General features: G+C 33.0%; 1 protein-coding gene across 3 annotated transcripts; it reads left to right on the plus strand.

Annotated features, from left to right (window-relative positions):
- The first annotated feature begins 274 nt into the window (after positions 1 to 274).
- On the plus strand, positions 275 to 24,591 carry LOC134706741 (uncharacterized). Of its 3 annotated transcripts, none has more exons than XM_063565953.1 (8): positions 275 to 343; positions 5,562 to 5,744; positions 6,150 to 6,268; positions 8,167 to 8,302; positions 12,148 to 12,276; positions 20,503 to 20,577; positions 21,576 to 21,660; positions 22,311 to 24,591. In XM_063565953.1, the coding sequence occupies exons 2-8, from the start codon at positions 5,699 to 5,701 to the stop codon at positions 22,675 to 22,677; spliced, it is 957 nt and encodes a 318-aa protein (XP_063422023.1). In that variant the 5' UTR covers positions 275 to 343; positions 5,562 to 5,698; the 3' UTR covers positions 22,678 to 24,591. The 3 variants fall into 3 exon arrangements, with proteins under 3 accessions (XP_063422023.1, XP_063422024.1, XP_063422022.1); XM_063565954.1 differs by having other exon boundaries at positions 5,562 to 5,716; XM_063565952.1 differs by having other exon boundaries at positions 304 to 508.
- Positions 24,592 to 24,857: the final 266 nt, after the last annotated feature.

Below are 24,857 nucleotides of genomic sequence, written 5' to 3' on the forward strand. Positions count from 1 at the left end.
CGACCAATATCATCCCTCGGGCCTAAAGGCCCTCGGGCTGATATTGATTTCTCGGGATGATACGACATATGATACGGATTTTGCCATGTATTATTCTCTATTTATATTATGCTTCTATATTTGTTTTGAATTGTATGAATTACTATTTTGTATAATGTGATGCATACTTTATTTAATATAATATTAATTTTATTAATGTCTAAACGCTGTATTGTTTTGGTATAGAAAATACATTAATTACACTGTGTAGTGAAATCAGTGTTTATAAATTATGTAAAATACATCATATATGAGGACTAGGAAGTTGTACATGGACTACGGAAATACACATTTAAGTATTGAGGTATTGAATCTAAATAACAAAACTCCATAATGATCGGTTCTTGGGATTTGAACATGTATTCCGAAAATGTACATTTTAGTGTTAGGGAATAGTTTCTTTTTTAAATACCACACATCATGGATAACGTTTTGTTCTGTAGTTTTGTTTTATATTGGATGTTTAACGGTAAGTGACTGTGTTGCCTTATATATCATTGTATTCATTATTTTTTTTGTTTTGTGTTTTACTTTTTGGCCTCAAGTAGATTCTTGTTAATAAGTATGTTTATAACAGTGGGCCTTTATCGATACAACTTATACGGTGTCCTAGTCTATGCTGTATCATATCTTGAAAACTTTAAATAAAGCAATATCCAGAAAAAATATTTTCTATACACAGGGTGAAACTTCTGATCGAAATCCTTCAGACTGCATATACATTTGATTATAAAGACGCAGAAAATATTTGAACGGCGGATAACTTTTTTCCATCCGTTCATGTTCGTCAGAAGTCCGTTCATATCCATTAGACGTATGTCCATGTCCGTTCATATCCATTAGACGTACGTCCATTTCCGTTTCATGTCCGTTCAGCATCTGTTTTATCCGTCGACGTCCGTTCTGACCGGTTGAAAATATTAAGCATGCTCAAAACGTTGAACGGCCGTCCAACAGATAAATGTACGTTTGACGTCGATAGTCGTCCTTTTTTAAACGGAACTCGTCCGTTTTGTTTCAGTTACTTGTTTTATATCCGTTGTAGGTCCTCTAGACCTATCCAACAACGGACTTCTACTGGACGTATAACGGATAAAACGGATGATGAACGAAAGGATTAACGGATACGTACCGAACGTAAAACGTATAAATGCCAATTGAAAATTTCGCGTTAGAAATGCCAAGCCGTATTAGTACAATGTATGTCAGATTTCTTGAATGGCATGACTGCTTATTATTTGTGATGGATTGTGGAGTTAGAGGACGTCGTAACTATCAAGCAGCTGTTATTAGGCCAGACTGAACTTAAATGTTGCAAATATAAACATTCTAGACCATAAAGTAAAACCAGTTACACGGAAACTTTTTAATTATTTTAAGGTCACGTTTATGTGATCTAAATGTATTGATATTGCCGCCTTTAATTTTCTGCGTATCTTGTTCATTCGTTTCATCCGGTACGCTTCCGTTAAGTGTCCGTTTTTTACGGATATATACATCCGTTTGATGTACGTTCGACATCCGTTCTGTTCGGTACGTTTCCATTTCTCGTACGTTACAAATCATGTGTGTGGCCGTAAGCCACTCGTTACGAATCGGTTGTGTATGGTCAGTACAACAACGGAATCCCAAGGAAGGGATAAAAAAATTGTCAACAAAACTTTTTTCATCCGTTCGGCGTCCGTTCGACGTATCCGTTAAGTTGTGACCGCAGCTTTTAACTACAACAAAAATAGTGGAATTCACAATTTCTTGGAGTGTAAATTTTTGTTTGGATGTTTTAGATGAATTACGTGCTTTCAATGATCCTTTTGATTTTGTTAACAGTTTTTACCTTTCTTTTCTTTACACTACACTTCCACATAATCTTATCAAACAAAAGTTTTCCTATTTGATTGAATGGCCGTTTGGTAAATCTGAATGTAAATATATTTGCTACAAATCATTTAAAGCCTTCTTCTCTAATGAGAAAGGTAAATATGCTAGATATACTTACTGGACGTGTGATGAGACGATTGAAGCTGTTAATTTTCTCCTTCATAATATTTATGTACGTTTTGAAAAAAAAGTTTTCCAATGAGCACTAATCGCAGAGTTGTTTTTGTACTGTTATGAATCACCAAAATCAGTAAAGACCCGTCTAAATTGTATTTAATTGATAAACACTTACCGTTGGCACGTTATCTTGATGATGTTAATTCGTTAAATAATCAAGAATTTTCTAAATATATACTGCCTAAATATACTTCCCAGATTTACCCAAACTCCACACCAAAATATTTACGACAAAAGGAAAAATTTTCCGTTCCCTTATGCTAATTTCCCTTTTTGGATGGTGATGTGCCTAGCACCATCATACAGTGTTTATATTTCACAACTAGTTCGATATGCCCGTTTCTGTTGTGACGTGGTTTTTTTAACGATCGAACGTAATCTATGTATTACTGGTAAATTACTAAGCCAGGGATTCGCTACCACAACTTACTTAAAACCTTTACTAAATTCTTCCATAGATATAAATATTTGGTTTTAAAAGTTCGGTTGTACCTAAACCTAAAACTAATTTCGAACGGGATAGTGCATCCTCATTTTTACCGTGCCCGGAAACAATCCTTTAAATAAACTTATTCTTAAAGGTTACCAATTCAACACTGTAATAAGATCATTGAATATTGTTTTTATTGGTATTGATATTTAATATCAGTACCTCTAAAGCAGACATAAAAATTATGTCGGGATGTATACGTACACGGCCACGTCCACTTTATTTTTTGCCTATCTGATGAGTTAAGCCTTTTTCAAATGATTTTTATAGTTCGTTCTTATGTTGTACTGTTAAACCACTGTCCCAGGTTAGGGGAATGGTTGGGATCCCGATAACATGTTTAATCCCGCCACATTATTTATGTATGTGCCTGTCCCAAGTCAGGAGCCTGTAATTCAGTGGTTGTCGTTTGTTTATGTATTACATATATGTTTTTCGTTTATTTTTTTACATAAATAAGGCCGTTAGTTTTCTCGCATGAATTGTTTTACATTGTTTTATCGGGGTCTTTTATAGCTGACTGTATGCGGTATGGGCTTTGCTCATTGTTGAAGGCCGTACGGTGACCTATTATTGTTAATATTTGTGTCATTTTGGTCTTTAGTGGATAGTTGTCTCATTGGCAATCATACCACATCTTCTTTTTTATATTAATATTACTGTTATATATACATTTGCATATTCATAGATCTACAATCTTTCGTTACCTGTATCTTGGCATTGCACAATTGTCTATGACTGTTTTTGATATCTTTACACTAAATCAATTGGATGTTAGATGTGTACTGAATGATAATTTAGTCTTAGACTATGCGGTATGGGCTCTGCTCATTGTTGAAGGACGTACGGTGACCTATAGTTGTTAATGTCTGTGTCATTTTGGTCTTTTGTGGATAGTTGTCTCATTGGCAATCATACCACATCTTCTATTTTATATTAAATGCATGCTTTTTAAAAATAGCTGTCAGTAACTGCGAGTACTCTTGGAAATGTGCCTAGTGTCTTTTTGTTGTTGGGACATACAAGTACACGGCCACGTCCACTCTGTGTAGTATTTCTATTTGTATCCATCAAATGAGTTAAGTCACTGGTGTATTGTCCTTCGCTCACAACAGAGAGCTACAATGTGAACAGATTTTTTTTTATATGAAACCTTACAATACAAAGGCAAATTTAATGTAGTATAGTGGGTTAAGATAACTTTCTTACTGGCACGTTTAAAGGTGATCGACACATGCTCTTTAGAGCCTCTAGTTATATAGTCCAAGACATGATGAAAATGAATATTTTGAACATTCAGAATAATAATCAATTATTTTTTGTGTATGTAAGATAATGACAATCCTCTTCTTCGTTATGAAGTACGAGCATTCTAAGGTAAACTGCAATGTTAACAAAAAAAGTCACTATATTACAAAAATAATTACAATATGATAGTTATACGCTAAATTATAAATGTTTCGAGGGATACAATTCTGATCAGTATAAATTTATAGTTTGTCATCTATTGGTCAAATTTCATTTTTTCGCAATATCATTTTTAAATTAGCGATTATTTGCTGTATGTTTTTATTGGTGACGACTCACTCACACACACAGGAGAGTACGAAGCGACTAGATGTTTTGTTTATCTATGTAATAGTGACTCTTTTTTTTTTTTTAAACATTACAGTTTAACTTAAAATGCTAAATAAACGCAAAGAATTTAGGACAGAGAAATTCATAAATAAATAATATTATTATAATAATAGTACATTACAACTGTCGAACATGAAAAAAACCAGAATAACAATTTTAACACCTCCCATGAATTTACGACAACACAAATGATTTTGAACTTGTACGTCAAACGAATGTACCAACGCCATAATAAGTAACGTAATGTTTGTGACGTTTATATTATCACAGGCAAATTCTAAAAATAGAAAATATTTGTTTTGACGTTCATGAATATAACATGAGGATTGTGTTTTAGGTAGTCCAGCCCTGGCCTCAGTGACTCATTTGTTTTGATTTTTTTTTTTAAATTAAAAAAAATGAGTCACTGAGGCCAGGGCTGGACTAGTGTTTTAGGGTGTTATTTTATGTATTTTAATCAAGACAGAATTGAGTATAAAACAATCTAGTGCATATAGTTGTTTTATGGTACAAACAATATAAATGAAATAGCTTATTAATTGTCTTAACACTCTCAATCGGTTTATAAATTTCGAACAGCGGTATACTACAGTTGGATTTATTTATTACATAGTTTAGAAAATAAAAATTACTGAATAGTTGTAATATAAGGCAAGATCATGTAAGACCAAACAGTTAAAACTCTTGAAAACTCACAACATAAAGCAAAAACACTGTAGACGAATCACAAGTAACTACTGAACTGACAAAAGTCAAAACACAAAAATACTGAACTCCGAGGAAAATTCAAAAAGGAAAATCAAAAATCAAAATCAAAAGTCCAAACACATCAAACGAATGGATAACAACTGTCATATTCCTGACTTGGTACAGGCATTTTCTAATGTAGAAAATGGTGGATTGAACCTGGTTTTATAGACGTATGTGAAATGTACCGAAAAACAGAATGCATTCACACAAACGGTTAGATATTACACAATAGCAACCAGACTTACAATTAAAAAAAATCATAACTAAATACATGAATGTTGGATGTATAAATACCGAGACACATCGTATAGCAATGGTAATTCAAACTTGGCAAAACAGTCATACTGTTGAATAGGTTGAGTTCGGTACTTAGCAGACCAGACGACGTAGATGGTAAACCACAATCTTAGACGTGGAAAGAAATGACGCTTGTTAAGTAAGACAAAGACAAATCGCATATATCAACCAATTCGTGATGGTGTCTATATTTCCTCCTAATAAAAACATTTGTTTTGTTGAAAAAAATGATATCTTTATTATCTTCATACGAGAAATGCATATTTAATTAAAACATATTTTCTTTATGCAGAATTCCAGGGTAAAATATACTTTTCTGGGACTGACGGTGTTAAATCTTACGATGAGGCAGTAGCTTATTGTGACCAGCTACCAGGACGTTTACTCCCGTACGGGAAGGAAGTCGTTAAAGCTGCTAAAAATAATGGAATGTCTGGCTTAGCATGGGTAGGAAAGCCTTGGTTTAAGAACGTTGGTAAATAATAACTTATTACAGTTTTCATTCTTTCGGCAAGACCAAACAATTTTGACAAAGAAATAAAAAGATTGAAGAAAAAAATCCTTTTGTTTAGTGTTATTACGATAAAAGTAAAACAATATTGATCTTAAGATTGTGACATAGATAGTTTCAGCATTTTCAGTTATATATAGGTAAACAAGTAAACAAGTGCCATTGTTCAATGATTAAAAGATTCATTATATCCAATTTAAATAAAAATTGGAATGATTTAATTGAGTCTTTATTATTCAATTATACATTTGTGCATTAAAACTCGGCACCGTTTAGAAATATCACAAAAGAATAAAAAAAAAAAAAAGATCAAACAAAGTCGAGTCGCATAAAATAATTTGATACTGCTTCTGACATTTTTCATTTCAGGTTGTTTTTATTTTGATTCCATCAGTAGTAATGTCCCGAAGCAAGAGACAGCAAATGTAAGCTCGTATGTCTGCGCATCGTATTGCAGGGATTACCAGTATCTATACATGGGCATGACGGTAAATAAGATTTTTTATAAATAACGAAAGAGTAAAACTATTATACCCGTTAAAAAGAAGTTTATAAATTGATGGACCAATTCACTTAGAAAAAAAGGCAACAGTAGGTACAATGATTTTTGAAAAAGAAACCACGAGTTTAGATAACAATGTTGTCGTGTCCATTGATGCATTAATGATAAAACACAACACGTCTGCCTTTAAAGATCTCCATATTATCAGGCATCTGAATATTATCTGTTTTTACAAAATAAGATACATTCGAACTTATTTCTAATAAAATTGAGAACAGAATTTGTGAAAGAGACAACAATCCGAGCAAAGAGCACATATAAAGTATATATGATAAGTATGTCACATAAATTTATAGCAGGAACCTAATTCTAGGCACATCACGATTTCTCGCATAAGAATTTGCAAATAAACATAGCCAAATTATGGTTACACGTTGGGTATCAAGTAAAAACAACCCTTATAAATCATATTTAATATTGTCAATCAAAATGCTATCCGTTCTTTTCATTTAATAATCAATTAAACAAATATAGGATTAAACATCGGTGTAACTTATACAAGTCGGGATACGACGTTTCTGGATAAGAAACATCTCCGGCCTCCGGTAGGACCCGAATGCACCACATATAGTTGGGTTGTCTAAAAGGGAGGATTTCTTCGTTTTGTGTCTCTTTCCAGTTAATGTCAGCTGCAAATAAATATTACTTGTCCGGCTTTGGCTATATATTTTTGGATCCTTTTTTGTTTATAGCTCTGCATGATTTTTATAAGCTTTGGATTTCAATTATTTTTTATTATAGCTTCAGTGAAGAGACATTGGTTGAAGATATGTGCATCTTGTGCAGAAAAAATGGAACCATTTGTGTTATTTTCTTAATGTTTTAGGCGTATAAATAAATAGACAGACAAACACGTGTAATTGAATACGACGATTTATCTGTCTGCTTGATTCCGAGTTATATATTAAAAATATATGCAAATCATTGTTTTATCTATATAGGAATTAAAGCTAGGCCCGGCAACAAAATGGTTATCCTTGGTGGCTGCCTTGTTCATTTCTCAGTGTTTTTATTCCTTTCAAATCCATATCGACTAAACCTGAGGTTTATTTTAAGTTGCACCAGTGGCATAACGGAAAATATCTAAGGACATTTATTTCGCAAAACGTGTATTTTCCTGATCCAGCATGCCCGAATTGTCATGGAGGCAATTGCCTAATTATAATGCTCAAAATCATTTTTAAAAATTCTATTTAAAAATTCCACTTTTAACACCAAATTGCCTAGTAACCATAAACAAAATCGATCACAAATGGGTTTATCCGATCCAACATAACCAACAAATTCTAGGAAATAACTGCTGAATTGCTGACAAACGTTCTTTTTAAAAAGATAATGTTATTCAAAACAGTCTTAAACAAAAGAACTTGTCTTAGCAATATAGACTTATTCTGCCTCCAAGCTATTCATGGTGTCACCTGCTTTATAGCGAGGAAGCAGTACGTCCACATTTTCAATTATTTGATTTGATCTGACTGGGGTTCGATTAAAATCTTTCTATCGCACTCAAGAACGTGGTTTATTTTGACGTGTAGATGTAATACCTTGTATTATTGCATATCAACTTTTTTTCTTCAGTCTTTAAAGATGATAATACTTATCAGGCAGTCCCATCCATATTTGTTACGGTATTATATTTTTTTTACTAAATTTCTCAATTTAAATTTACTCGACATACAAACTTGAAGAGATCAGATATTGCCAAAATATGGATTTCGTTAAATACTTGGCTTATACAATTATAAGATGCATATGTCCATAATGTTATATACGGACGCATGAAATTTATCAAGTGTTGATTTTATTTTGTTTTCGTACTTGTAGATTACCCATTGCTTCTGTTTCAAAAATCACAATGAAACTGCTCATAAACAGGTGTATGGATCCTGTAGGGATGAGTGTCCTGGAAACAAGATAGACAATTGTGGAAACCAAAAAAAAGTGCTTCTACTCCAAAAAGGTAGATAAGATACAACAGTTGTATGACCAATTTTCGTTATTCCATTTTAATACCAAAAAGGGTAAACTTCGAGCGAATTACAAGAACTCCAAGTGGAGCGAGCCCGGTTTGTGTGCATAGTTTAATGTTTCGATTTTCGTATTTTTGTGAAATCGACTCAAGGATTTGTAAGTTTATATTTTCGCAAGACGTGCGTTTCGTCTACTAAAAACTCATCAGTGACGCTCGAATTAAAAAATGTTAAAAAGGCCAAAACAAGTACTAAGTTGAAGAGCATAGCGAACCAACAATTAAAACACGACACCATCGGTAAATAACAGTTGTATGTAACATATAAAAGAACTCAAAATGAGTCTCACAGATACAAAGTATAAGTTAACAAATTCGTGGATAATTGTCATAATTTATGTTCAATTAGATATAGGAAGATGTGGTGTGAGTGCCAATGAGACAACTCTCCATCCAAATAACAATTTAAAAAGTAACCATTATAGGTTAAAGTACGGCCTTCAACACGGAGCCTTGGCTCACACCCAACAACAAGCTATAAAGGGCCCCAAAATTACTAGTGTAAAACCATTCAAACGGGAAAACCAACGATCTAATCTATATAAACAAAACGAGAAACGAGAAACACGTATATATTACATAAACAAACGACAACTACTGTACATCAGATACCTGACTTAGGACAGGTGCAAACATTTGCAGCGGGATTAAACGTTTTAATGGATCCAAACCTTCTCCCTTTTTCTGAAACAATAGCATAACATCGCAACATAGAAAAAACATACGATAAAATATCAATTGGCAGACTTAACTCAATCAAAAAACGTATGATTACACAATGAACGAATGAATTTGATCTGCGATATCTGAATACAAATTTCTTATTTGATTTTAAGCTTTTACGAAGCGTTTTGTGATGTAATGAATTAGACACATTCAAGTTTATTTGTTGTAAGGCACTTTGCTACACACCGCATCTTAAGTGAACGTTAAATCGTAAATAATTATCAGTCTCAGTACACCAGGAGTAAGCAAACCGAAGTCAAAATTTTCATCAAATAAACAATTAAGTTTTATACCATTTTTACATCTTCTAAACCTTGTTTGTAAAAAATCCGCATTTAACTTCAGGAAATATTTTTTGGTGATAAATACTAATTCCAATACACTGTACATAAACATACAGGCGACGAATGTTGCTTTGTCATGGACATTTGTGTTATCAAAATTCTTGTTTTATTTAACATATACTACTTAGAAAATGCCTGTACCAAAGAAGGAATAACACAATTGTTATCCATTCGTCTGATGTGTTTCAACCTTTGATTTTGACATTTGAAGAGGGACTTTCCGTTTTGAATTTTCCTCGTTGTTAAGAATTTTTGTGATTTGATTATTTACACTGATCCATGCAATATATTGCAATTTAACGTTCTTTTCTGTTGTCTGATATATGGTCGGGTTGTTGTCGCTTTGACAGATTGCCCATTTCCTTTCTCAATTTTATTTATCAGACTAGAGCTATCCTGTTTATCTTTATGATACCGATAATAATTTAAAAAAATAATCTTTATATATGGTGACATCCCTATCCGATGTGTCATAAGAACAGTTCCATACCCAAAGACACTCGTTTTTGTATAAAATCGAACAATGGATGTATAAATACGAAACTTCTGCAGTAGTACCTTAACCTTCGTCAACATTGAAATTTTGGATGTATAACAGTGCAAGTAGGACAGTTCTATGCATTGTGAATGTATTTCTACGCAGTCTCCATTCTTATCACTTAACTTTTGTCACTTGTGTAATTTTAGTATCGTACCAGCTTATATCTGCAATATATTTTCCTTTTTTGGTGCATATCCACGCAGTGATTGTTGTAAATACTTTTTAAAATATGCGTAAACTTTTTTTGAATTAAAGAATTGTACAAGCAGATTGTATTGCGGTAAATGTTTTTTTTAGGTTTAATCAAATTAGATTGATATGGTTCATTTTACATCATTATGATCATACTGATGAAGAAACATTTATAGATATTTATATTTAGATTTGCGTTTTTGTAATATTGTTTTGTTTTTGTTTTGTTGTTTTGTATACTTTTAAGGGCATACTATACAGTAACAGGGAAGGTAACGACGTTGCTAACGTTATTTGTTATTTTCGCGACGTCAAACTGCGACATATCGGGAAAAGATGCATTTTTCGACTGATTTTTATCATTCAAACTGATTTAATTTGAAAACGAGTTTATGGACCCCTATTTTTCAAAACGACATTTTGTTTCATTTTGCAGGGAGATTATGTGACCCAAATTTTATAAAACTGTAAATAGAGGATTTTGTTTAATTCTGATAAACATGCAGTAAAAAATGACGTTTTTCCCTCAATTTATGAACATTTGATAAATATGAGTTATTTCTGAATACAAAAATGCATATCTGAAATTACCGATTATTTAACAAAAAACAATTTGTGTTTATCATTTATAACAAAAAAGTTATGTCTTTCTTCGGAAAAAGAAATAACTGCCACAAATCTGAATTTCGAGCAAATATACAAAATTTAGACTTCATTTTACTCAAAAAGTAGCACATGAAGGTATATTTTTTATTACATACTTGATTTAATCAGATAAAAATAGCCTATATGCAAAATTTCATGAACTTGTAAATACAGGATCAAAATTGTATCGTATGCCCTTAAGCGTATTTATATAATTAGTTTATTGTGTTATATATATTTTCTCTCAACAATGAAGCGCCGTACTTTGAAAGATCGTTAACTAATATCGAAACATTTATTAACGAGTTGTCGATTACAAATTTTTTTTAAGATGTACATATTTTAAACAGAATAAAAATAAACACGAACATTAAAGGTTCAGCGCTTTAATCTTTCACGGGACTTATCAAACAGTTGTTAAGTGTTTCTATGAATGCGCTAGACTTTTTTAACAGTAGTATTTATTTTGATGTTTATTTTATTTCAAATATATAATTATATGCATTACTGAAGAAACAAAAATATATAATTCGTCTAAATATCAGCCTCACAATGTATATATAAATATATCCTTTATTCAATGAATATTGTGATTGTAGACGCGCGGGTCTGGCGTATATACAAATTTTAGTCCTGGTATCTATGATGAGTTTAGATAGAAATATATTGCACGTGGCTTATTATAACAATACAAATGTACATCTTAAGATAACATCAAGTATGATACCATACATATGGTCCAAAACTTGTAATGATAAAAAAGACAATTTCAATCAAGCACGCCACCCCTACAAACTCCACTTCAAGAATAACCGTTTCACAAATGATATCGGATATGTTCCTTACGTCGTAACTACAATCCCCTTCCCTTTCATGAATTTGACCTCCCGAATTAGACTTTTTACCAGATTTATAATCACATAAGCAACACGACGGGTGCCGTATGTGAAGCAGGATCAGCTTACCCTTCCGGAACACCTGAGATCACCGCTAGTTTTTGTTGGGGTTCGTATTGTTTATTCTTTAGTTTTCTATGTTGTGTCATGTGTACTATTGTTTTTCTGTTTGTCTTTTTCATTTTTAGCCATGGCGTTGTCAGTTTGTTTTAGATTTATGAGTTTGACTGTCCCTTTGGTATCTTTCGTCCCTCTTTTCAACGTCAACTTAACACACACAGATACATTCAAGAACATTATATAACGTGTTAAATTTATTCTGTCAAAAAAATAAATAATTTGTTTGATCGTAAACTTTCTTTCCTGATAAAATTATTACTGTTTTGAAATATATTTTTTTAATGTTTTTAAATAAAGATGATTGTTTTTCAGTAAACAGAATGAGGGATGATGTAAACGATACTTTTCGACAGACTTTCCGCTGTAGCGAAAATGGCGTAAGACTTAGAGATGATAGTGCAATACAGGAATTTTTTTTCTTCTGTGAATATTCTTTCAAGGGTAATTATTTTTTACTTAATAATAATTATTGTAACATTTACTTAATCTTCTAAATTTTGTAGGGTAAATCATATTTCTCTAAATGTAAAAGCGCATAAATTGGCTTTATATTTAACTTCCATCATACTGATTTTAAATAAAAAATGCCCCTTCTATAAAATGTCTACTTTGACATCAATACATTAATAAACGGACTACTGGCGCTGAAAAATAGACAATACAAACTGTAGAACGAATATAGAATATTTATTACTTATAATACAACAAGTATATGAACAGAATATGTATGTGTGGATATTTGATAGGCATCAGATAAAATGTTTAACCAGTTCCAGGGAGACAAACAAACCGATAGCCAAAGGATTGAAAAGAGCATATCGGTTACCCTATGATAACATAAGTGTCAAAACATCCATCCTACGTGCATGCGTGGACTGGACGGAGAACCCCCTCTGTTTTCACAGACCTCTGAAAACAACAGTTTCTGACTTTTTAAATGCAAACAACCTGAATTACGTGTACTGCGGAGATGACATCTCCCTTCTGATACCAGAAGTGGAGGGGATTCCTCTTGATGACAAGAGTGAACACTAGGAAATTAAGTTAATTTTCTCCCTGAACCGCCAAATGAATGGGGGTCTTCAGTATAAATCCTCATTCACCGCCAAACATTCTCTGCGCTCATTTATCTGGTGGGAAACTTTAACAACACCGAGTACGAAAGTTTCAAAGGCAGCGTAAATGTTATTTTGGAAAATGCCAATACCGACTTGTGAAAGGTGGCAACCGAGGCTTTGACAGCTGGATAACTCGAAATATATTGGCCTTCGGTCTTTATAAACGATCTTACGGCACAGTTGACTTTTTCTAGATATTTCTACTAACTTTGGCCTTAATGTTCCATGCCAATAGGGCCTTGGTATAATGTCTGACCATATAATTCTGATGTCAGGTGAAAAAACCTTTATACTCAAATTTGAACATTTGATGTTCTCTATTAATTAGTTCTTTTGATTTCATAGATACCAAAACATTTGCACCTAGGTGTATACATAAATAATTAGGGGCTGGCCACTTTTTTATTTCGCTTTCAAAAGATGAATCCAGATCTTTCCATTCCATTCCTGATTTAGTTATCCATTTAACTTGTACTCCTAGCCTATCCAAATTAATTTTTTCCCCAGATTGGCTATCAGCTGTTATGCCAGCCCAATGGGGAATAGAAGATCCCATTATCCAAACAGATGACTGCAGCTCATGAGCTACAAACCGAAAACTATTTAAGGAGTTTGTTATAATGTTGATTACTTATGTTCTATATGTACATATAAAGAAATTGAAAATTTGAAATTATTTTCACCAAGGAATCCTGATGTAACGCTCAAATGCACATGACGACCACCTTTCCCATGTTTTAATAGCTTCGTCATTAATACCACGTTTGCTCTCCTCTGTTGCAGCTCCAATTCTAAATGAATGCGATTTCAAAAGGTTAGGGTTAGTTATCTGACTTTCGTAGCATAGCTGACTGTTGATAACGTGTTAGCGGTGACCCATCAAAATGCATAAATGAATGATTACAGCCTGAAACCGCAGGACGTGCATTTAAGTATTTCTTCAAGGTTAACAAACGGCAAATGCTCGCGTTATCTCTGAATTTATTCATCACAATGAACGTTGAATAACCTCTCTGATCCGTTTTACTTTTCTTAATGACAATCTGACACGACCACATCCGACAATTGCAGTGCCTTGGTACTAGAATTAGTTTTTTTTTGTCGTAAATTCACTTACACATAACATAGCGAAAAATGCAAAAATAAATGAAGATTTAAATAATAAAGATTTATAAGTAGATGAACAAATACTAGGGAGAGCGTCTGTAATCTGTTGTAATAATGGTAATGTTACCGGGGCCCTATTGTCTCTCTGTGGGTAATTTCTGTGTAAGCCTTCAAGCATTTTTGATACCACAAAATTCTTAGTAGTATCCTCTAGATTACGTTCCTTGTGAGAAAAAGAAATGCCACTTATGTATAATCGAACTGTAGCTGGAGAAATTCTTCAGTGATAAATAAGCGATGAATTGTACTAACTGTTCAACAGGAACTGGCCATACTTTACCAAGTGTATATAGAAGTTGGAATGAATCAAGAACATATCTCGCTCTTGAATAGCTTTTCCATGTATTTCCGGCTAATGAATCGGAAAAAAGTCTAGCTGATTCCTCTGTTATAGAATCTATACTTGGTTCGGAATTGGAGTTGGTGTCAGAGATGCATTTGGTGCTAGGTTCCGGAAACGGGACCACTGTCAACGAGAAATAGCATCAGCTATAGTATTGACCTTACCTGGGACGTGATTTGCTTTAATTAATATGTTATGATGTAATGTTTTTAGAACTAAACGTCTAACTAAAATCATGACATTCGATGATTTTGATGATTTCTTATAAATAATGTGCACTGCTCCCTCGTCGTCAATATAAAATACACCTTTTTATTCCTAAGTTCAGACCCCCATAGAATGATCGCTACCATGACTGCAAATAGTTCTAAAAATGTAATGTTAGACAATAAACCGCGCTTATGCCACGTTCTCTGTCATAACCCGTGAGCCCATCTAGCCTTAAAATATATGCCGAAACCGAGTGTAGACCCCCGGCACTGTCTGTGTAAAATTTGAGCGACTTGTTAGAGGTCCATAATATATCTGGCATTATAGTAAGACCGTTAAAAAATTATTAAAAATGATTTCCACATCAAAAGTTCGTCTTTTATGTTCGAAGTTATTCTTATTCTGTAATGTGGTTTATTCAAACCAATCGTCTGCAAAAAGCTCTCCCCGGCGCGACAACACGACATGCAAAGTTTAATGAAACCAAAAGGGATTGCATTTTTCTTAGCGTGACCTTCTTGCATGTTAAAACAAAGAAATGTTTTTGGAAGCAATTCATCAAGCTTATCTGAATGCAAGCGGAGAGTCATGTCGGAAGTGTCAATTTCTACACCCAAGAATGTAAGCCGAGTCGTGGGAGAAATTGTTTTCTCATCCGCTTAAGGAATTCCCAGATCTTTGCAAATAGCCTTGAAAGTATGAAGCAGGTCAGCACATTGACTGGTTCCGCCCCTTCCCAAAAATAGAAAGTCGTCAAGATAGTGTACAATGGCGCCCTGAGATTTTTTTTACAGAAACCGCCCAGTGTAGAAATGACGCAAACTTGTCAAATAGACCACAGCTAATTGAGGGAGGGTTTTATCCAAATAAAAATTTTGATTAATTTTGAAACCAAGAAGATCAAAATCAATCGGCGAGATAGGGAGTAATTTAAATGCTGAGCGGACGTCGGACTTGCTGGCTAATGTCGTATTTCCGTATAATTTTATAACATCGACAGCGTCATCAATATTTGAGTAGACAATTGAACATTTCTTTTGATCAATAAAATAATTGACGGATGAATTTTTGGGATAAGATAAGTGGTGAATAACTCTAAACTGACCGTCCTTTTCCTTTGAAACTAATCTCAATGGCGAGATTAGTAAAGTAGAAATAGGTCTAAACTTAAAGGGACCAGCAACACGCCCTGCATCTATTTCTTTCTTATTTTTTTAAGAAGTATATCTGGTCTCTCAATAGCACTTTTTAAGTTTTTGGAATCTGTAGGTAAACGAGGTCCTGAGTAAAGTAAAGAAAAACAAAATTTGAAACTGGACAATAAATACGAGGCATTTTTTAAAAGGGGATAATCATGTAAATATATTTCTAAATTTTCAACCTTAACTGGGGAAACACCAAGTGAAAATGTGTCTGTCTGGTTTGCCATTTTAATGTCTCTTACAAAAGTAAGCTGGGTGTTGACCTCCGCATGCTGAGCATCCTTATTTGAATCTGCCGAGGTTAAAATTACACCGCTTCCCTTTTGTGTTGTATGCATTGCATGTTCTAGGTGGCTTAGCATTTTGCTGGCCTGATGACTGACGAAAGGAATGAAGAGGCTCACTTTGAGAACTGTAACATACTTTACTTTCATTGCTTTACCTTGATCTCCCATAGTTGCTGTTATATAAATGACCATAAGTCTTGGTTAATGACAGCCTAAGATGACTAAGGTATTTGTGCTTAGCGGAGTCTGAATTGCTCATCGTATGTTCTCCAACCGTGTGATTAATTTGCTGCAAAACGAACATCTCTCATGTACTTTGGCAATTCTTGAGCCAAAAAACTCTGTTTCTCTAGCAAATACTCATATAAATCATGAAAGCGTTTGTCCATGTGTGTATATTTGGCATAGCGCGACATGGTAAAGATTCAATCCGCATGTGACCCCCTTTTACAACTAAATCACCTTCATGGTCAGGAAAATTTGACAGTTCTCTGGGAGGTTTAATCAACAAATTTAGGTCAATAAATTCATGTTTCCAAATTTTATCTTTTAGTTTCATGGGTACGTAACACCTGATTTGGTCAAACAAACTTTCCTTAAGACACGGAAGGCTTTGTGAAAACTGAATGTTATCGTTAAATATGTTCGATTCTTTCCCAATTGACGTTTGGGAGGGCCCTGGGTCACTACTAAAATCAATAACCGCCTCACCAGATGATTTTGGATTAACTACACTAGCTGTAGCTTGTTCTTTCTCCCTAAGGTCGACCATTCTTCGGCGTTTTACCCCCTGCCCTCTAGCTGGAGTCCCTTTCTTTGAATTCCCTCTTGGCATGGTAGACTGGAAAACTGGTCAGCAAATGAAAATCTAGGATGGCACTAAATTTAAAAAATGGCAGCAAACAAACAGCTAGGATTGTTCGTAATTTATAAAATGAACGTCACACTTTTATATACGGCTAATGTTTCTTCGTTAAAAAAACTCTAAAGTCAACAAAATGTTTGTTTGCGATGATACTCCGGTAATTATAACTACACAGGTGAAAATTGCACAAAAAAACTAAGAATATAGACTAAGTCAAAATATTTTTTTGTTTAACAAAATGTTTGTATGAAGCTAAACAGATACTATGTGAGAAAGTTATAACGTGCTTTACACTCTTAAGAACAAACTGCACGTAATAATTCTTAAAACAGAAAGATGGGTTCCAAAATGTAAGACAGTGTAAGTGGAAACTTTTGATTTATAGTTCAAACACACAATCCAAAAACAACATACGCCAGTAGCCTCATTAAATTCAATTATCTGATAAACAATAATTGCTATTACATGCATCATTCTATAACATTCTACAGAATAGGTGATCTGAAACAGAAAATACCTTATCAACACGAAATAAGTATACGAGACAAACTTTTCCACAGAACAGAAAGGTAGAAGGTAGAAACACTAACAAAATATGACCGATAAAGTCTTAAATGCCATTTGTGATTCGTCTTTCATATCTTATAAAGCTCGTGTATTATCTGTGAAAATGTATAAATTAAAATTTGTGGATTCTGAAAAAGTCTAAAGAACGTCTGGATAATTTAAAATATCGATCTTTCTCTGACTTTGATTCTATCAATACTTTTGATTTTTAACCCTGTATACCACCATTCCCATTGTGAAATGGAAAAATCGTCTAAACGAAATGTTTAGATAACTATTTACACCACTGGGTAGATGCCTCTGCTGGTGGATGTTTCGTCCCCGAGGGTATCACCAGCCAAGTAGTCAGCACTTCGGTGTTGACATGAATATCAATTCTGTGGTCATTTTTATAAATTTCCTGTTTGCAAAACTAAGGATTTTCTTATCCCAGGCATAGATTACCTTCGCCGTATTTGGCACAACTTTTTGGAATTTTGGATCCTCAATGCTCTTCAACTTTGTATTTGTTTGGTTTTAACTATTTCGATATGAGCGTCACTGATGAGTCTTATGTAGACGAACCGCGCGTCTGGCGTACTAAATTATAATCCTGGTACCTTTGATAACTATTTGCAATGCTTTTAAATTTAATACTTTGGGATACCATACGGCATATTTTGTTAAAAGTTAACAATAAGGTAAAAATGCTACACCGAGGTTCAGTATGCTGGGGTTACTAATTGGCAAACTAATTGTTGAAATTGTCTGCATTCCAGTCGGGACGAAGTGTGTCCCTTTTATTACCGACCTCTTCTGATTTACATATGAGTCGGAGTTCCTTCAGACATTTGTTAAAACAACAAGATCAAGGAAGCCAGATTATTTAATTTCACATGCAGATATACTGATGATTTTGCTTTCATTAACAATCCAAACTTTTCTGATTGGGCTTCAATAATATATCCTACAGAATTTGAAATTAATAAACAACAGTCACGGCTTGTTCTGTCTCATTTTCAGATTTGTCACTCGAATTTTACATAAGCATTCATTTTGAATTTGAAATTATCAATTTCACCAACCAATGTACTATTTTCACCTGCATATGGGATACATATATATATTTTTCCCAATACATTTGGTATTCAAGAACTTGAAGTTGCTACTCAGACTTTTTGAAACGTCACCAGTGACTGAGCAAAAAGTTGAGTAACCAGGGATTTATCGAAATAACATCTCGCCCTTTTTCTAAAAAAGTTCATAGGAAGATACCCAGACCTTGTTGATAAATATTTCGTATCAACTCTTACGTGGCTCGGCAATTAAATATCCCATTATTGTTTTATCGTACTATGATACAATTTTGTATTCTTGTCTTTCATTTTTGATGATGTGCTTTGTCTATATGCATGTTTTTTCTTTGTTTTCATATAGATTAAGATAATACCACAATGCTTTACCCCTATTTTTGACATTTTATTTTATTATGTATGTTTGTTCTGTTCACACACTGTTGTTAATACAATGCAATTTAATGTAAATGTCACACAAGTGATTTATTCAGCTAGCTAAAAAACACAGGTTTTAATCTGTATATTTTATACACAAGAAAATGCCTGTACCAAGTCAGTTATATGACAATTTTAAATAACAGTTCGTTTGATGTCGGTTAGCTGTTTTTTGCAGTTTGATATGTGATATGGTATGTTTGCTGTTTTACTTTGTGTTACCTATACTAACATCAGACTCTGACTGAACTGAATTTTGTTATGCGTAGTGGTGCTTATGTTTATTCAACATTGGCTAGAGGTATTAGGGGGGGGGGGGAGGTTCGAATCTCAGCCGCACTTTTGATTCATTTATGTTTCGGAATTGACCGTGACGTTCACATAATTATTTTAGGACCAGCCGAAGCCCATCTACATGAGCGAAATTTTCTTGCTGTGTTAAAGAACCATTGTTTGCCTTGGGATGTTGTCTTCCCTTGGGTCGGTTGTTGTCTCTTCGACAAACTTTCCATTTAAATATCAATTTTAATTGTCAGAATTTTAACTACGAGACTGTTATCATTGGTTTCCTATTTTATACATTTTGTCGTATTAAGAAAATGGCGCATCACGCAATTGACCAATGCACCCTTGATGTCAGGTCAATATGTTTCAATAGCTGCCATTTGGACTGCTACAGGAATTTATTTGAATGACGAAAATTATAGCTTATTATTGTTTATTATTCCATATAGTCCTAGCTTGTTTTGAAAATAATAATAGTATGGAAAAAACATATTACCTGACATGTGCAAAGTGAATTGAACCTTTGATGTGGGTCGTGTTCTATACATCCATGTTCATTCGATCCAAAGGAGTTTTGTTTGTATTTGATCTGTTTAGCAATGCGATTGGATATTAAAGGAAAATATGTCTCCGCAGGCATCATGACATTAATTAAAAAAACCCACAATCATTGGAAAAACAATGTCATAAATGTGAGCAGTGTAGCTATACCACTAGGTTTAATCCCATTGTCTTCATATGAAAATGCCGGTACCAAGTCAGAAACAAGACTGTTATTATCTATTCGTGTGATGTATTTTAACTTTTGCCATTTGATTAGGAACTTTCTGGTTTGATTTTTTTGGAGTTCGGTATTGTTTTTTTTTTATTTTTTGGTAACCTTTTGCTGTTGTTAGTAATATGTAAAACATGTTTTAATTCATATGCGTACATTGTAATTAATTGATTTCACTTGATAATCATATTACAAATCAAACAGCAAAAAAGGAAACGATATGGGTAATTTTTTTTATGAAAATTGTATATTATTTTATCCAAGTTAAGAATCTATAAACAACTTCTATCAACGCCGCAACTAACAGCTTCTATGAAAACAGACTTAAATTTGTTAATTGTGTCTCTATTTAACACATGTTTATCCTCATCAGATGTTGCAACAATGAGGACTATAGAAAATACGTCGGTTGCAGAGAATGAGATTTGGAATGGTAAGCATATTGAACAATGCTATAAATCGAACTAGTTGAAGACCCATTGGTGGTCTTCGGCTGTTCTCTGCTCTATGGTCGGGTTGTTGTCGCTTTGATACATTCACCACTATCTTTCTCAATTTTATTTAGTAATATCATTTTTGGTACCGGTTTTACTGCACTAGAGCGTGTTTCGAAAATTAATGTTTCTTCAGTGAAACCCTTGCCAAAAATACGGAAAGTCAAAAACTCGTACAAAACCTCAATCGACCTTAAATTTACGCCACACTCGGAAAAAGGAAGTAGAAATATCCGCAATGAACATAATTCCTTAATTAAAATAATTATGAATTTTAAAAACATCAAATCTAAACACAATAATATCCGTATTTTAATACCGCGGTCCTGAATAATTGGTTGGTGATATTATGAGAGACTTAACAGCCCACCAGCGGAGGTTTTTACATTGTTGCAGTAAAAACTTTGACAGAACAATCTTTTTTATACGAAGAAAACAGCAATGGAACAATTTGAAACTAATAAATGTATACATATGTTTAAATATATATATATAAAGGAATGACAGTAATATTCGTATGTCTATGAAGAAAAAACACCAACAATGTGCTGCCCACTGAATAACCGGCGTAGTATGTCATTTCGAATATACACCCAATATATAACAATCATTCATTTTAATTTAGATTTAAATTTGATTTTTAAGAAGCAAATCATGTATTAACGTTGATGACGACACGGTCACACGACAAACTAATAGACAATTTTTTAGCTAATCAGAAGACGTGTAACATACAAAATTAAAAAAGTGTACATAATAACACCAATATTTAATATGTAAATACAAATGCTGAACCGACAAATAATACATTGTTCTGAAAACATAGATGAAAACATAAATCAGGATCTGTGAAAAGGTACAAGAAAAATATCCGGTTTGTCTGCGGATCTCAGTTAAATATGCACTTTTAAAAACTATTGTGATTTTTCATTTCCAGGGCTTACAATTGGAGTTGTTGTAGGAGTCATAGTTATAGTTATATTCGTTATTGGTTTTGTGGTATGTGTGTACTGCAAATTAAGGTAATCACTTGATCTGCAAGAAAAAAAGATATATTCTGTCATATTACCACAATTAGAAACCCCAACAGCAAATCAAAATAAACATATAAGACAGGACATCATCATAGATAAAACAAAAACAATCTTAAAAACAAAAATAAAACCCACTACATTGACACATTCATATCTTATATGGGCTTACATAGAACAGCCATACTCATGACAATCTTATCTTCGCTTAAATGACAGTATTTTACCTGTTAGAATCAAAACGATTCATGGAAGAAATTGATATTCGTTAGCGCTCAGGATAAAATTCGAATATCACGTCGAAGGCCATGTGTAAATTTCTAACAAATCCAAGGCTTTCATGAATTATTTTTAATCTTTTTTTAAGCCAATCACTAGATTGATCAAAGCTAAACGCTGATGCTTATTTTATAAACAAACAATGATATTATAGTTCTTCATAGTTTGCTAATTTATGCGTTTCGGTAAAATAAAGTAAAGCCGACTTTGACACGGTCAATAACATAAAAGTAATAATGATATACAATGAGGCTATTCCAGGAAACTAATTACAAAATGTACTGAATTTTATCAAAGCTAATAGCGATATAAAAACATTTAAAGCAATTATATTTATGATATGTAATATTGGTTACTTTTAGAAATAAGAAGGCTGTTGGTGTAAAAGAGGAACATTGTGGAAACCCATGTATTATTGACGCAACAGTTGGTATAAAAACTGCATATGAAAACCCATGGTCTGATCAAGAACCAGTAAGCCTCCTTAGGTCTGATGACAACAGATTTGACAACAATGTCTATGACCATGCTTCACACAAGGTTTTTAGAGAGAACAATGATTTATTGTTATACGATGTAGCAGACGTTGGAAATGAGGAATACAATATTACTGCTTTTGGAAAACAACATGTTGATCCTGGACTTCAACAAATCAAGAGCAACAACTATCAACTTAATGATTATGACACATGCGCAAGTGAAGAAAGTGAAGAAATGAAAACAAAATAGTCAAAAACTTTTGTCATTATTGAAACAAATTGTCGAAATGAAAAGCTAATTTGTCTATTATAAAAAATGGAGGGGAACATTTCAGCGAACTAATATTTGAAAGTATTTAGTTTGAAACGTTAGAGCACCAGTTTTGGCAATAGAACTATACTTTATCTAATTTTAAAATTTAAAGCACAAGAATACATTTTAGACATATATGACAATATCAAAATGTTATGTTTCAATTAAATGTTATTCGAAATTTATTTTTGTGCATTATTACAATCACTCATTAAACTGATTTCCCACTGATCGAAAGTAAATCGGGACTACCATATCATTTTCATTTCATATATTTGTAGCTATACCTTTAAACATCTGATATGGTATTGAACTTTAGTCGATGCGATACGTTTTGATGTAATTGGCACTGAAACTTCTAATTTCGGCTCAAAATAAGCATTACTAGTTTTGATTTTTTAGCAACCTGTAATACTGATATGTCAAAGGTCAATGGAGAATTTGATTTCTAAGGGAGATCAATAAATTTCAACCCCAAGTATTGCAGGGAGTTTTTAATTATAAATATAGAAAAGATTAAAAGTCTAAGGAACTGATTAATTAATTTGAAACAATCACAATAACAACGAAATTAAAGTTAACACAGTATTCTTATTTGTAATACTGGTGCGCATGTCTTAGTCAGAATGTGTCATCGTATTAAATGCTTATGAAGACAGCTATTTCTTCCCTTTATTGGTAGCAAAAGATAGTTCACAAAAATATTGTTTTCCAATATACAATGCAATTAAGTGCGATCTATAGAAAAACCCAGTAGATATTGATAAAATTCCATACCAAGAGATTCAACTATATCATTATTATCATAGGCAATACTTCAGCATGATCAAACTAAATTGGTGCCATCATAGCATTATATACTTGATATATATGGTATAAACACAATTTTCTTCACTTAAGTAAAATATGAAAAGCTTTTAGAGCCTCTTGGACGACCATACCTCACCAAATATTTGTTTGTCATCATCATACAACAATAAACATAACATATATTACTATCAAAGGACAATGGTCACTTTTGAAAAAGCATTGCCTTTAAATCGACTGTATAAAACACTTTAAACTACACTACGCTAGTTCTTAATTGAATCTGTGTCAATAGCATAATGGAAGGTAAAACAAATGATCTTCGTTGATTTTCTTACCCCAGGAGTAGATCACCTTAGCCGTATTTGGCACAATTTTTTGGAATTTTGGGTCCTCAATGCTCTTCAACTTTGTATTTATTTGGCTTTTGTAACTATTTTGATCTGAGCGTCACTGATGAGTTTTATGAAGACGAAACGCGCGTCTGGCGTATAAAATTATAATCCTGGTACTTTTGATAACTACTTCATAAGAGTGTTCATTTAAGCTTAAAAAATCCGAACAGTTTGTGAAATTTTGTCAAATACGTTGTTTTAGTGCAGTGATACATCATGGAAATACCCACTATAAGTTATTTGGAATTAAATGTAACATCGCATCTATTTCTATGTCAAACAGGTGGTAATTAGTTATCAAAGGTACCAGGATTATAATTTAGTACGCCAGACGCGCGTTTAATTAATACGGCTAATTTCAAAACATTAAATTCGTAGGGTTTATTTCAACCCTTCGTGAACATACTGAAAATACATTATGTAAATATCGGTTCTAATATGACGTTTGAACATAAAAATACATAATTTTCGGGTCATATCTTCGTTCGCGATGTGCCAAGATTAGTTGTTTAATATCAATAGTATTATCGCCTCTGTTTATCTTTTGAATTTATTGTCTTTCGCCGCCATATGTGTATATTCTATAAACATGGTAAAAATATATATTTAATATGCTGTCTTGCTTCTGAATAAAGTATTTTTATATTTATATGTAAAATTTGTGGGATTTCGGCTGATAATAAAAAAAACATTGAAATGTTATAGCTAATTCCAACCCTTCGTATCAATAAATGTCACAATTAACAAACATCAGCAAAAATTGTAACAATTGTAGAGAACATTTTTTGTTGCATCTTAGTAACCTTTTTCCAAATAAAAATTATTTGGTGGTGTTTGTACTACTCAGCAATAAGTTTTCCGTGTCGTGTGTTGTGTGTTGTGTACTGTTATTTATCTCTTGGTCTTTTTAAAATT

This window comes from Mytilus trossulus, chromosome 2 (assembly GCF_036588685.1).
Source record: "Mytilus trossulus isolate FHL-02 chromosome 2, PNRI_Mtr1.1.1.hap1, whole genome shotgun sequence".
NCBI classification, from domain to species: Eukaryota; Metazoa; Mollusca; class Bivalvia; order Mytilida; family Mytilidae; genus Mytilus; species Mytilus trossulus.